Source organism: Alligator mississippiensis, chromosome 2 (assembly GCF_030867095.1).
Source record: "Alligator mississippiensis isolate rAllMis1 chromosome 2, rAllMis1, whole genome shotgun sequence".
Classification (NCBI taxonomy): Eukaryota; Metazoa; Chordata; order Crocodylia; family Alligatoridae; genus Alligator; species Alligator mississippiensis.
The window spans coordinates 121,028,147-121,042,896 of record NC_081825.1 but is presented as its reverse complement, the minus strand read 5'-3'; the positions used below and the strand labels follow the sequence as shown (position 1 = coordinate 121,042,896).

Here is a 14,750-nt window from a genome sequence, read left to right as displayed (position 1 = left end):
ATGTTAAGAGGAACATCTTTTAATATCATATACATACTTATTACATTATTAATTAGAAAACCTTTTTACTTTAGAGTCACTCTTGGTTGAAGCTGTTCTAAGCTGAATGTATGTTAAACATTTAAAAAAAACATGGATCCAAAATTCATCCCAAATCATCTGAATGTTACTTATTTTGTTCTATTTAGATTGGAATAATTCTCATGTGAATGTGTCCTATTCCAATTAAAAATCTTTCTGAAGCCCAGCTGCTGCTAGGCAACTATTTTTCACAGCTTGGTATCTTGGCCATGTTGTTTGTTTTTGCGTAACGTCAAAGGAATTTGTACAATTGTGGCAATTTCCATTTTTGCAAAAGCAAAGTTAAGCAATATCAGAATAACGGGATCTAATAGAAGAACGAATTTACATTACACGCATCTTCCATACACAGATACATAATGATACAAAACAACATCTATTTAAAGAACAAGTTAGGAAATCCTCCACATTTTAAATACAACCATATTATCAAGCTGGAAGTTTTGTATCTTACTAACATAAATCTCATAGGCAATCAAATTGTATTTTAAACCACCAGTTGCTGCTCTCTGCTGCTGTAGATGTTACAGTGCAGTGGGATGGCATTTTTTTTAAACTGGCAGTGTTCCACGGAAATTTGGGCACTTCAACAGGGATGTTCCAGGCACATGGGGACGCACTGGGGGTACATTTTGATCAGTGAATATACATCTATATTCAGGCTGTAAACATTTGATTAAGGGGAAAAACTAGCTCCCCACTGCATGGCTACAGAAGTCAGAAGGGATACAATTCCATATGGAAAAGAAGGTAGGCAGAAGCCAAGTCTTGGAGTCTAGGACTACTAGACACCGCAATGATGCCTCTAACATGCAGTACAATCACCAAGGTTAGATGACAGTGATTGTCCAGAGCACCCCACTTAAATTATTGGAATGAAATAAACCTCACTGCTGCATAACAGTCAGAGAGAAAAAATCCTGATCCTGTCTTCCCTGAAGCATCAAATTGACTTAGACTAGGTAACAAGATCTGTGTTTTCCTTCAGTAAGCAAAATCTAAAAACAGATGTTAGGCACGTCAGTGACTACAGTGGTTCAAAGGTGCTGCTTGAACAATGGAATGGAAGTACTGGAAACTATCAATGGTTTCTTCTTGTTTGCCATTGTAATTTGCAGGAGAACTTGGCATAGTCTTTAGAAAACAGAATTTATGCAGCTTATCAAATCCTGCCCTAATAAAGACTTTGTTCTCTTAGACAGAGGAACATTCTAACCTTTAGTGCTTCCATGCCAGCCAGGATAACAGGAGCAAAGACAGTCTCACTCTCATTAGTGTCTGCAAACATCTCTGGAATCTGGTCCAACAAGCTGTGAAAGAGGAAAAGGATCAGTGCTCCATCTAGTTAGAGTACTTCTGATAATCCTAAAAATCTGTAACATACTAAGCCTTTTCACACAATAATTTACTTTAAATGAAATAAAAAAAAGTTTTTAAAGGAATCTCAGTGATGTTAGCTAGCAGTTATGTGTCTAGGCAGTATAAAACTGCAAGTTAAATTTCATAACATTCATGTTTTTAAAAAGGCCCACGCTAAGGAGCATACAGCACTGAAATTAAAACATATTTTCTAAAATGTTGGGAGTAAACTGTATTCTTTAAGGGGTTTTGGATTATAAACCCACATCTCAGCATGTAGCGTGAATGCTACATGTGCAAAATGCTACAAAATATTTCCACCCTTCTTCCCTTTATTGTATAAGAAGTGTCCACTTGGTGTTTTGTCTCAGAACTGAAAAACTAGGAAAGAGCTTTCTAACTGGTTGCCGGTTCCCAAGACTTTCATATAAAAGAACTTATTTGAAGATAGCAATATCTCCAATTACAAGATTACTGGTTCATGCATTGGAGAAATCATGATTTGCTGCAAGCTATAATGAAGAACATTCACATTCGATTAGTATTCAAGTATGCTAGCAAAGGATGTGAAGGGTAGCAGATCCTCAAGGAATCCATTTCTAAGCACTTGGAGGAGAAGAAGGTGATTAGGAACAGTCAGCATGGATTTACCAACAGCAAGTCATGCCTGACCAACCTGATCACCTTGTATGATGAGATGACTGGCTCTTCAGATGTGGGGAGACCAGTGGATAGGGTATACCTTGATTTTCGCAAGGCTTTTGATATGGTCTCCCACAACATTCTTGCAGACAAGCTAAGCAAGTACAGGCTGAATGAATGGACTGTAAGGTGGATAGAAAACTAGCTGAAGCATCAGGCTCAGAGGGTAACAATCAATGGCTTGATGTTTAGTTGGCAGCCAATATCAAGTGGAGTACCCCAGGGATTGGTCCTGGGGCTGGTTTTGTTCAATGTCTTCATCAACAACTTGGAATATGGGATAGAGTGCACCCTCAGCAAGTTTGCAAATGACATCAAGCTGGGGGACTAGTAGATACACTGGAGGGTAGGGCTAGGATTCAGAGAGACCTAGTCAAATTGGAGGATTGGGCCAAAAGGAATCTCATGAGGTTCAACAAAGACAAGTGCAAAGTCCTGCAATTAGGATGGAACAATCCCATGCACCAGTACAGGCTGGGGGCTGACTGGTTGGGCAGCAGCTCTGCAGAAAAGGACCTGGGGGTTATGGTGGACAATAAGCTGAACATGAGCCAACGGCATGTCCTTGTTCCCAAGAAAGCTAATAGCATACTGGGTTGTATTGGTAGGAGTGTTGCTGACAGGTCAAGGGAAGTGATTAGATTATTCCCCTCTAATTCAGCACCAGTGAGGCCACATCTGGAGTACTGTGTCCAGTTTTGGGTCCCCCCTACAGAAAGGATGTGGACAAATTGGAGAGAGTCTAGCAGAGGGCAACAAAAACGGTGAGGGGGCTGGGGGACATGACTTCTGAGGAGAGGCTGAGGGAACCGGGCTTATTTAGTTTAGAAAAGGGAAGACAGAGGGGATTTAATAGCAGCCTTCAACGACCTGAAGTGGGGTCCCAAAGAAGATGTAGCTAGACTGTTCTCAGTGGTGGCAGATGACAGAAGAAGGAACAACAGTCTCAAGTTGCACGAAGGGAAGTTTAGGTTAGATATCAGGAAGAATTTTCTCACTATGAGGGTAGTTAGCACTGGAATAGGTTACCCAGAGAGGTTGTGGGATTTCCATCCTTGGAGGTTTTTAAGACCCAGCCAGAGAAAGCTTTAGCTGGGATGATGTAGTTGGGAATGGTCCTGCTTTGAGCAGGCAGTTGGATTAGATGACCTCCTGAGGTCCCTTCCTACCCTAATTTTCTATGATTTTATGATTCTATGTATCATGTGTTCCTTACTTGCTAATGACAGATCGTGATTCCTGAAAGTTGACAAGGAAGCCATCCAACAATGGAACGAAGACTTCTCCAACATCTGATACTACCATCATCTGAGGCTGTGCCAGGTTGCTCTTTACATTAAAGAAATGGAGGACTTTGTTATAAGTAACGAAACCAACTCGAATAGGTGAGGCCTCTTCTTGCTCTTCTCTGTAAAAAAACAAAAAACAGAACAACTGGAAATAATCTTGAAACACTGGCTTGACAATAAAAAAAAAAAAGTTATTTCAAATGGAAGGGTGCTTTTAGATTATATCTGTGCTGTAGACCAGAAAGCAAACAACAAACACTTAGAGGAAATGATCCAATCTTAACCTTATGTCTAGTAAATACAGTTTAACAGCTGCAAACATTTTTTTTTAAATATCTATCCCAACAGGTATGCATCTCATCCAAAGGACAAACATTCTCTAAATCAGAAAATTGAAGACAGTACATTAAGAGACCCAACTAGTTGGGAAATGTGTTTTATTTGGAACAGATCCATAAATGTAATGACTGATGGCTAAGGGAACCAGTAATTCTGTTGGGTGGGTATGGTATATCTTCTGCTCATTTCATGACTTGATGAATCCAACTCATGCTGCTTTGTCTATTTGCATCTTTTCAGTACATACAGTTTCCATAATAAGGTGAATGATAAAAACTAGGGCCATTTTATTCACCTTTTAAAACAAATTACTTACCACAGAGAATAGAAATTATGAGGCAATCAACATATTTAAAGTAAAATGTATTTGTCAAGATACAATAAGTAGATTTTGTGCATTCCTCATTTTAACTCAAATTGATTCACTAATTTACAAAGGTTAATCAAAAGGTGATCACTCACAATGGGTTTTCCAGACATTAATGTAAGTTTGTAATGTTTTAATCAACTAAAGCATGATTATTAACATTTAAGTATTAAACCCTGTGCATTTTAAAACCCACTTATCTTCACAATCCACAAACCTGGCACTCAGTTTTAAAGCACCAAACTGAAGAATGGCACCATTTTAAACTTTAAACGTTAATTTGCAAATGAACATCTTTGGCCAGGAAGGGACTGTCCAGCCTCTCCACGAGCAGAAAGAGAGAGAGAAGTCATTTCATTTGGCTGAGTATGGTTCTCCATGTGTAGGTCTCCACAGTCTGAAAAGTAGTGATGCCCACACACAGGTTGGGTGGAAAGTACCCTTGTGGGGACCTTGGAGAGGCCTTCATTTTGTGCTGGCTCAGTGTACGAGGGCAAAATCCTCCTTGTTTCAAACACTTCTGAAGCTTTTCCATGCAAAGCTGACACTTGCAAGCTGACATTGGCACCCATGGAGGACGACTGGAGACCCTCTGGGTTAAAATATGTGGAGAATGTGGCACAGGGGACTACAGACCTCCTAATCAGGAACAAGAGCTTGACCAGGAATTCACCAGGGAACTGGCAGAGGCTGCACACTCTTGATGCATGGTTGTCATGGGTGACTTCAACTACCCAGACATCTCATAGGAAGAGCACTTGGCCAAATCCAAATGGTCACAAAGCTTCCTTACGAGTGTGGACAATCTCTACCTGATTCAAGAAGTCTATGGACCAACAACAGGGAAAGCGCTGCTGGACCTGACACTGGCCGAAAGGGATGATCTAGTTAGTGACCTAAGAATCAAAGGAAAGCTGGGAGACAGTGACTATGAGCTAATCACTTTTACTATCCATCACAAAGCTAGTAAGTCAGTCAGCAATGCAGAATTCCTCGACTTTAGGAAAACTGATTTTAATAAGCTCAGGAGGCATGTTGTTGAGGCCCTGAGGGGCCAAGACTTGACAGGGAGGGGAATCCAAGATGAGTGGCTGCTCCTTAAGGGTATGATCCTGAAAGTGCAAGGGATGTCCATCCCATCTTGGAAGAAAAGTAGCAAAAGGGCACAGCACCCCCCTTGGCTCAGCAGGGAACTCGTGGACCTCCTATGGCTAAAAAGACAGGCTTATAAAGGATGGAAGACAGGAATCACCACTAAGGAGGAGTGTTCTGCACTGGTCCGTACCTGTAGGGAGGGAACCAGGAAAGCCAAGGCTACAACCAAATTCCAACTGGCTACATGTATAAAGGACAATAAAAAGTCCTTTTTCAGATTACGTGGAGAGTTGGAAAAAAAGCAAGGGCAACACTGGACCCCTGCTAAACCAAACGGGAAAACTGACAACTGACACCCAGGAAAAAGCCAACCTGGTTAATGCAGGGGTTTAGGTTGTAGCCGTGTTCGTCTAAGGACATAGGCAGACAAGGTTCCTTGGGTGAATTTGATATCTTTTATTAGACCAACCCAAATAGTTGGAGAATATTTATAAGCAAGCTTTTGGGTTCAAAAACCCTTCGTCAGGCTAAGGCAGTTACAGCAGTTGGTGTGTGCTCTTCCTGGATGAAATGAAAAGTAAAGAAGCCAGGGGCTGGGCTGGGGAGTCAGTTGCCAGGCAGATTATAATGTGTCAAAAATCCAATGTCTATGTTTAGTCCCTGATGTCTAGTATCCAGCAGGTTGATGAAATGGAGCTCATAGGCCCGTCTCTGGGACGTGTTGTGTTAAGTTTCCCTTGAGGATCAGGACTGAGATTGGAGAGAGAGTGGCCCTCCTGTGAGAAATGTGTCCCCCACCAGTAATTGGGTATTTCTCTCTTTGATAGATTTCCGGTATGCGTTCATTCTGGTGCGCAGTTGTTGTTTGGTCTCTCCTACGTATTTTCCATCAGGGCATTTGGTGCATTGGATGAGGTATATTACATTTCTGGAGGTGCAGCTGTAAGATCCTGGGATGCTAATGGCTCTGTTGTGGGGTGTAATAATAGTGGGGGTGGTGGAGATGTGTTGGCAGGTTTTGCATTTCTTGTCCTGGCACGGTCTGGATCCTTTTGGTGTGTTCTGGGCTTGAGGAAGTTTGCTTCTGGTGATGAGGTTGGCAAAGTTCGGTGCTTGTTTGAAGGCTAGGATAGGTGGCTCTGGGAAGATCTTTTTAAGAATAGGGTCTCTGTCCAGTATGGGTTGCAATTTTTTGAGGATTTTCTGTACAGGTTCAAGGGAGGGGTGATACGTCATAACCAGCGGTGTGCGATTTGTGGGGGGTTTTCTTCTGTACTGCAGCAGTTCTCCACGTGGTATCCAGGTGGCTCTTTCAAACGTGCAATCTACCTCTCTGGACGAGTGTCCTTGCTGGGTGAAAGCCTTTTTAAGATTGGTGAGGTGGCAATCCTGGGTGTTCTCTTTAGTACAAATGCGGTGGTATCTGAGGGCTTGGCTGTATATCACAGCTTTTTTGGTGTGTTTAGGGCAATTGCTGGTTCTGTGCAGATATGTATGTTGGTCTGTGGGTTTCTTGTATACTGTGGTCTGTATTTTACCCTTCTGGATACTGATCCGGTGGGGGCACATTTCTTACAGGAGGGCCACTCTCTCTCCAATCTCTCAGTCCTGATCCTCAAGGGAAATTTACACAACACTTCCCAAAGACGAGCCTATGAGCTCCATTTCATCAACCTCCTGGATACTAGAGATCATGGACTAAACATAGACATTGGATTTTTGATACATTATAATCTGCCTGGCAACTGACTCCCCAGCCCAGACCCTGGCTTGTTTACTTTTCATTCCATCCAGGAAGAGCACACACCAACTGCTGAAACTTCCTTAGCCTGACGAAGGGTTTTTGAACCCGAAAGCTTGCTTATAAATATTCTCCAACTATTTGGGTTGGTCTAATAAAAGATATCAACTTCACCCAAGGAACCTTGTCAACCTGGTTAATGGGTACTTTGCGTCGGTTTTTTTGGTTTTTTTTTTAAATCAACCCAAACGGACCACCCCGCCTAACATGATGAGGGACAGCCAGGGTGAGGGTGAATTTATACTCAACATCAGCGTAGACCTCGTAAAGGAACACCTTGAGAGGCTGGACACTTTCAAGTCAGCTGGTCCTGACAGACTGTACCCCAGAATACTTAAGGAGCTGGCAGGCATCATAGCCCAGCAACTGGCAAGGATATTTGACAATTCATGGCGCTCAGCTGAAGTACCTGAAGACTGGAAGAAGGCCAATGTACTGCCTATCTTTAAGAAAGGGAGGAATGTAGACTCAGGAAACTACAGGCCAATCAGCTTGACCTCAATCCCTGGGAAGATTTTGGAAAAAAATTATCAAAGAGACCATTCTTGACAAGCTGGCTGATGGCAACATCCTGAGGGATAGCCAGCACAGGTTTGTTGCAGGTAGGTCTTGCCTGACCAATCTCATTTCCTTCTATGACCAGGTGACATATCACCTGGACAAGGGAGAAGAGACTGACATCATATATCTAGACTTTAAAAATGCCTTCGATCTGGTGTCCCATGATCTCCTCATGGAAAAAATTGGCCAACTGCAGCCTCGACTACATCACAGTCCGATTGCTGGGGAATTGGCTCTGACGTCGGACCCAGAGAGTGGTAGTCAACGGAAGTGAATCATCATGGTGCTCTGTGACCAGTGGCTCTGTCCTTGTTTCATTACTCTTTAACGTCTTTATTAACGATGTGGACACTGGTGTCAGAAGCAGACTGGCCAAGTTTGCCAATGACACCAAACTTTGGGATACAGAGTCCACATCCGAGGATAGGCTGATGATCCAGGCTGACCTTGATAGGCTTAAAAAGCAGGCAGATAAAAACCTGATAACATTCAATATGGATAAATTCAAGGTACTCTACCTCAGGGGGGAAAAAACCCCACATCATGCTTATAGGTTCGGCAGTGCTACACTCACTAGCACCATGGCAGAAAGGGGGGTCATGGTTGACCACAAGATGAACATGAGCCACCAATGCGATGTCGCAGCTGGTAAAGCGAACAAAACTCTGGCATGCATCCATAGATGCTTCTCAAGCAAATCTCAGGATGTCATCTTCCTGCTGGTACTCGGCATTGGTGAGACCGCAGCTGGAGTCCTACATCCAATTCTGGACTCCACATTTCAAGGATGTAGAGAAGCTCGAGAGAGTCCAGAGGAGACCCATGCACACGATCAGAGGGCAAGAGAACAGGCCTTATGAAGACAGGCTGCGAGCTATGGGACTCTTCAGTCTGGAGAAGTGCAGGCTCAGGGGTGACCTGGTGGCAGCCTATAAGAATATAAGTGGTATACATCAGGATCTGGGGGAACGCCTGTTCACCAGAGTGCCCCGAGGGGTGACAAGGTCCAATGGCCACAAACTCCTGCAAGACTGTTTTAGGCTGGACTTAAGGAAAAACTTCTTTACTGTCTGAGCCCCCAAGGCCTGGAATAGACTCCCTCCAGAGGTGGTGCAAGCACCTACTCTGGACTCATTCAAGAAATGTTTGGATGCTTATCTTGCTGAGATCCTTTGACCCTAGCTCACTTCCTGCCCCTGGGGCAGGGGCCTGGACTTGAAGATCTTCCGAGGTCCCTTCCAGCCCTAATGTCTATGAAATCTATGAATGACTGAGTGGACAGAGTGCTGCAGAAATCACCCTGGATCAAACAGCAACTATTTGAAGGCAATTCATTTTGAAATGCTTCCAGTTACGTCTATATGCAATATGGAGTGTGACAGGGGATTACTTAGTCCTCCAGCATCCTACAGCTCTGTTTCCTCCCTCCTCTGAGGGGGCAAGGGGAAGTGGAGCAGACTGCCAATAAGCGTTCGCCTGTGTGGTCAGCCACCCCTGGGGTTGAGAGGAGGAATGAAGAATTAGAGGTCTCATCCTCCACACTCCTCCTCCTGGCAGGAGGTGGTGCTTGGTCATGCTTGGGATAGCTCAGTTCTGGGGCTGGAGAGAATGATGCCTAGCATTCCTCTCCACCTCCACAACTGGAAGACCAGAGGCTGAGCACACAAGAGAGCACTCACTGGCTGTCTGCCCTGCTCTCTGCCCCAGCTCTGCAGCACTAAAAGACTGAGCCAATCCCTATCTAACTCCCTGGCTGGAGAGCATGTTGCTATGACTCATGGCAAGTTTCAAGTGCTTGGGGCAGGGGGAGGACGAGATGTGTACCGTGCAGGTCTGATTGCATGTTAAAGACTCCATTTTTAAAGTTCTTCAAATGTTACTTTGACCAGACCACTAAACAATGTGTTACTCTGTAGAAAAGCACCTCTCAGATTCTTCCATTCATGTATTGCAACAAAAAGAAGATTTGGGACTTTTCCTGTAATCCATCTTGGAAGCAAAGACCACAGTAAACCTACCCACAGTAGAGAAACCGTACACTGAGACTCCTTCAATGAGTGATGTGCCTCTGAAGTTTATGGTGAAACGGCAACTGGTTTTAACATATTGCTGTGTTATTCTGGATCTTAGGAAGAGGCAGGGAGCTAAGCTTTTACTGTAACAACTAACCCCTAACTCAAAATGATTGACCAACCACTTCCTGTGATGACATCACTCTATAGTAAGGGAGTTGACCCTTACTACTATATTCCCCTTTCTTGGGGGAAAATTTGATTCACACTTAGTTACAAAAGGAACCTAAACAATGCAAAAACATTGGTAAGTCTATTGGTTTAGACTAGACTAATTCACAGGTCTAATCTTTTTGCTGGAACAGAAGCACCCCCAGACCTAGTTTGGTAACCAGGTGGAAGTTGACGGAGATGTTCTCAATTCCTGTGGAGGAGACCCCTGGCATCTCCACCCAGTATGAATGAGGGGTATCTGCCCTAGCCTGGACAGTGCCTTGGACCCCTGGATCTGGTTTCCAAATTTCCTGCTGGTGTCAAAGAGCAGATACATGTCTTGAAGCATGCCTGGTGTCATAGTTCCGTTTCTGACGGTTCTTTACCTGTTCGTCTTTCTCGCCAAATTCTTGTGGATTGACAAGTTTTGGAACCAAGTCATTGATCATACTTGGGAGGGTTGCACAAAGTTGACAACTCATAAGCAACTCAGATGGACTCCACCCATGCTCCAAGGGTGTAGAGCTCTGGTGAGCATCATGACTCTTCTCTAGGATTTCCTGGCATAGCATTGGAGGTACCAGTACTCTGTTGCGCAACATGACTAAGTCTCTGACAACGTGGAGATTGAGTTTCTCTTGTTGATAATTTGCCAGTTCACAGTCCTTGAATCTTACTTGAGGCTATCCTTCCAAGTAGTATTTCTTTATCTTTTGGCAAGAGGAATCAGCTTCTTGAGCTTCCTAAATTCTCATTTGTGTTCAGGCAATATGGGTATCCCATCTGCAATAACGTCCACATAAACAGCAATATCTCGCTCCTGGTAGAGCTTTTCTGGAGACAGTGGAGTCTGTAATCGTGCCCTAGAAAGAGTATCAGCTGTCTGTAACTCTATTCTCAGGATGCGTACTATATTGTAGGTGAATTTCAGCATTCTGAGGCAATCTCTGGATTCTTCATGGAAGTTCATTATGAGGTTTGTCTCCTAACAGAGACACAAGTGGCTTGTGATCAGTTTGTAAAGCAAAAGTCAGGCCCACAAGGAAAGTTCTGAATCACTCACACGTCCATGTAACTGCTGGTGCTTCTTTTTCTATTTGTAATATATCGAGTTTCAGGGGTGGAGCAAGTGCTCTTGACACAAAAGCAATAGAGGCCCAACAGTCTGCGCCCTGACACTGTTGTAACACTTCTCCAAGCCCATATGATGAAGCGTCTGCTGTAATACAAGTTTCTCGTGTTGATTCATATTGGGCCAGTATCAGGGAGGAACCGAGTATAGATTTGATCTTATTGAAGGCCAACTGCTGTAGTGGTCCCCAGAGCCATATGTTCTTGTTACTTAAGAGGTCTCTCAAAAGGCTTTGTTATTGTTGCCAAGTTTGGCACAAAATGGCCCAAATATGTGGCCATCCCTAAAAATCTGTGCAATTCAGGGACATCTTTGGGTTCCGGGAACCCCCTGATGGCTGCAACTTTTGATGGACCTATTGGATTCCGTGTGGTATAATCCAATGTCCCACAAACACAAGCTGCAAAGTAGCAAAGGTGCACTTTTCATTAAGTGCAACTCCAAGCTTCTTGGAGTTTTCCGAGTGTTGCATTCACTCTTACATCATGTTGTGCCTTGATGGTCCCAAAAATCAAAATACCATCGGCATGGCAAAGAGCGCCTTCTAGGCCATCCAATATCTCCAGAATCTGAAACTGAAAGAATTCAGGAGCTGATGAGATTCCAAAAGGTAGCTGTTTAAACTGGTAGCATCCAAATAGAGTAATAAAAGTTGTTAGCGTGGATGATTCAACGGCTAGAGGAATCTGCCAGAACCCCGCCTGAGCATCCAATTTTGTGAAAACTTTGGCTCCTGCAGGTTGAGCCAAGGTGCGTTCCATGGAAGGAAGAATGTATATTTCTCTGTACACATACTTGTTCAGCTGTGTAAGGTCAACACATCTCCTAATCTTACCATTGAGTTTTGGCCCAACCACCATCCCAGAACACCAAGGAGTAGTTCTTCAATCCTTGTAATTACTCCCACTTCCTCCATGTATGTAAATTCTTCTTTAAACTTTGTCCATTCGTGTCTTGGAGTAGTTAATGCATATGGAATGGCATCAGCTTTCAGGCGTATCTGATATTCACTGGTCATTTTTCCCAGACCAGAAAAAGAACAATGGGTATTTGGTCTTCTAGTACTGCTCCAAGGATTTCTTATCTACTATTTCATCTAGCCAATGGACAAGTTGCAGTGCCTGTATAGCCAGTAAACCAAGTAAAGGCACAGCAAGATTACCAATCACACAGACTTCCTGGTCTATACATCTCTGCTTCAGTGTCATCTTTGCATTAAAAGATCCCAGTACTTTGAGGGTAGTGTCACCTGGTCCCTGTAGCTATTTAGTAGGGGTAAGGAGAATCCCATCTATATGTGGGCTGTAATAAGAATCAGGGATAGCTGAGACTACTGTTCCTGTATCTAATTTTAAATGGCATTGGCTGTCCACTGAGCTCAGTTTCTGTCTTCCAGACTCCTGGATCTGATGAAGACTAACTTCATCTAAAAGTACTGTGCAATCCTCAGCATCCTGTTCTGTGACTTCACAGACTCCAGTGGTGAAGCGATAAACTGAAGCATAGTGACCTTTCTATTTACATGGCCAACCCGTCTCTTGTGTAGCAGGACACTAAGCACGACTATGTCCTGGAGTCTGTCCACACTTGTAGCACTGGCCTCCTTTCCCACTTGTTTGCTGCTGTGGATGCTGGTGGGGCCACTCCCTGTATTTGTTGTGCCTGTCAATTCTACTTGTATTTAGTTGTAGTTTCTTTAGTGTGCATTGCATCCATATTAATTAATGCCTGACAGGACTGAGAATCACTCCTGATTTCTCTTTGTTGCTGTTTAACTAGCTCTGATTGGTGAGCCTGTCTGATAGCCTTCTGGAGCATTAAATCAGGGTCCAACTGTAATTTTTGTGAGAGCTCTATATCATGAAGCTCCAGTGTATACAAAGATGTGATGAATTTGTCAACAGATTCTGAAGGCTCCTGTTTACAGAGACTGAATCTAGCTTGTTCATAAATCACATTTCTTTTGCCCAGAAAAGTATTAGTTAATACTTCTATCACTACAGCATACTGCTTTTCTCTGAATTTGTAAGAGGCAGTGACAGAAAAATTTCATCCGCCTGATCTCCCATAGAGTAGATAAGAGTACTCACATGGTAAGCTTCCGACTCTTTGTCCAGACCTGACATTTCCCTAAAGTGATTAAAATGTCTGATCCATAGAGGCCACATTCCAGGGGATTGGAAATCAAATTGCTCTGGTGGTGCGACTCTGGAGTGCCTGAATGATTTCTGTAGCCAACCTCAGACTGTACTAGGCTCTGTTGCAGGTATAGGCACCTGGCTCTGCTCTGCACTCGATTCAGCTGCTGCTAGAGTCAGATCTATCAGTTGGGAATCATATATGTTCGATTTCCTGTTGGTGGCAGGATTCGCCACTTCTAACACCCTGTGTTATTTTGGATCTCAGAAAGAGGCAGGGAGACTCCTTGTTCTCATTAAGCCTTTATTGTAACAACTAACCCCTAATGGTCAACCAACCACTTCCTGTGGATGACATCACTCTTAAGTAAAAAGACTTAACCCTTACTACTACAATTGCAACCTGGCTACTTGCAGTTGGACGGTTGGTTAATTGAAGCACTGTAGTTGCAGGATTTAAAAAAAAATATTTCTTTGATTATCATACTTTTCCAGTCTACACTTGGGAATACAATTTTGCCCTTGGATACATATATAACCCTAGTGATGGGCACTGTAGGTTTCCTTGTATTGGTCTCAGCCATGTATATAATAATTGCTCCAAATATAGCTGTAAACAGAGTGACTGTAGGTAAATTAAAACTATGTGGAGCAGCAATTTCTTATCTAAAAGATTTTATAAAAAGGCATTTATCTTTTATCTTAAATATTTTCACTGAATACTTGCTAGTGTGTATTTCTAGGCTAAATTTTCTGCTGGCATAACCCAGTGTGAAGGGAAGTCACTCTAGCTTGGAATATCTTTTCTTAGGATGAGCCATACTTTTCCATTCAACCTCAAAACTCAATACAAGAAGGTGAAATGGTGTAAATAAAATAAACTCACTGAATTTTAAAGCATCCCTAATTTTTCTGAGGGTTAGTCAACAGGGAAAAATATAGCTACATTAAAGCAATCGGGAATATTTTTTATCAGATTTAGCTGTTTTCTAAGTTATTTTAAAAATGAATTGCCACAGGCAATTCACAAGGTTCATTTAAAACTTGCAAAAAAAATCATTTTTCTTGTCCCCAATCAGTAATTAGCATGTCAATCTAGAATGCTAATCTGTCATTCCTGATTTATGGGAACACAGATGGATTATAAAAGAAGTACTCTGATCTAAGAGGGATTCATTTTCTATATTGTACATGCTCCATTAAGAAATATTTAGAATAACACTATTGAGTGCAACCTGATAGATAAATCAATTCTGGATTGAAGTGTCTAATCCTCCCTTGTCACTCAGACTGTACTATTGTATTGCTAATGTGACCACCAGGAAAGTTATTCAATTGTTCATTGTCTTGACAAGACCAAGGTAGTAATAATATGCTGCACTTACATATTACTTTACTACTTTGAAGAGATATTCTCATATCAGCTAATTAGTCACAACATCATTTAGCTGAATGCCTTTTGGGACAGTTCCAGATGCCCCTCTTCATATGTCACCTTATTACTGAATTTTGCAAGATACAGTTTCCTCTATCACAATTCTAAAGATTAGCCATGGATGTAGAAGATGGCAGCCAGCATGGTTCAAATATGTAATTCTTTTCAGTCTTCATGGTAGGAATTTTAACTCAAACAGATATAAACTAACTTAATGTTTTCAAAT

General features: G+C 42.6%; 1 protein-coding gene across 2 annotated transcripts in view; it reads right to left on the bottom strand.

Annotated features, from left to right (window-relative positions):
- The window catches only part of SEC24D (SEC24 homolog D, COPII coat complex component), a 100,266-nt gene that overhangs the window by 17,772 nt on the left and 67,744 nt on the right, over window positions 1-14,750 (bottom strand). For both annotated transcript variants that reach the window (XM_059722096.1, XM_006259662.4), the window contains exons 12-13: window positions 3,359-3,550; window positions 1,298-1,391 (exon numbers count right to left, since the gene is read on the bottom strand). In XM_059722096.1, the coding sequence (XP_059578079.1) occupies window positions 1,298-1,391; window positions 3,359-3,550 (286 nt within the window). The remainder of the gene's footprint in view (window positions 1-1,297; window positions 1,392-3,358; window positions 3,551-14,750) is intronic.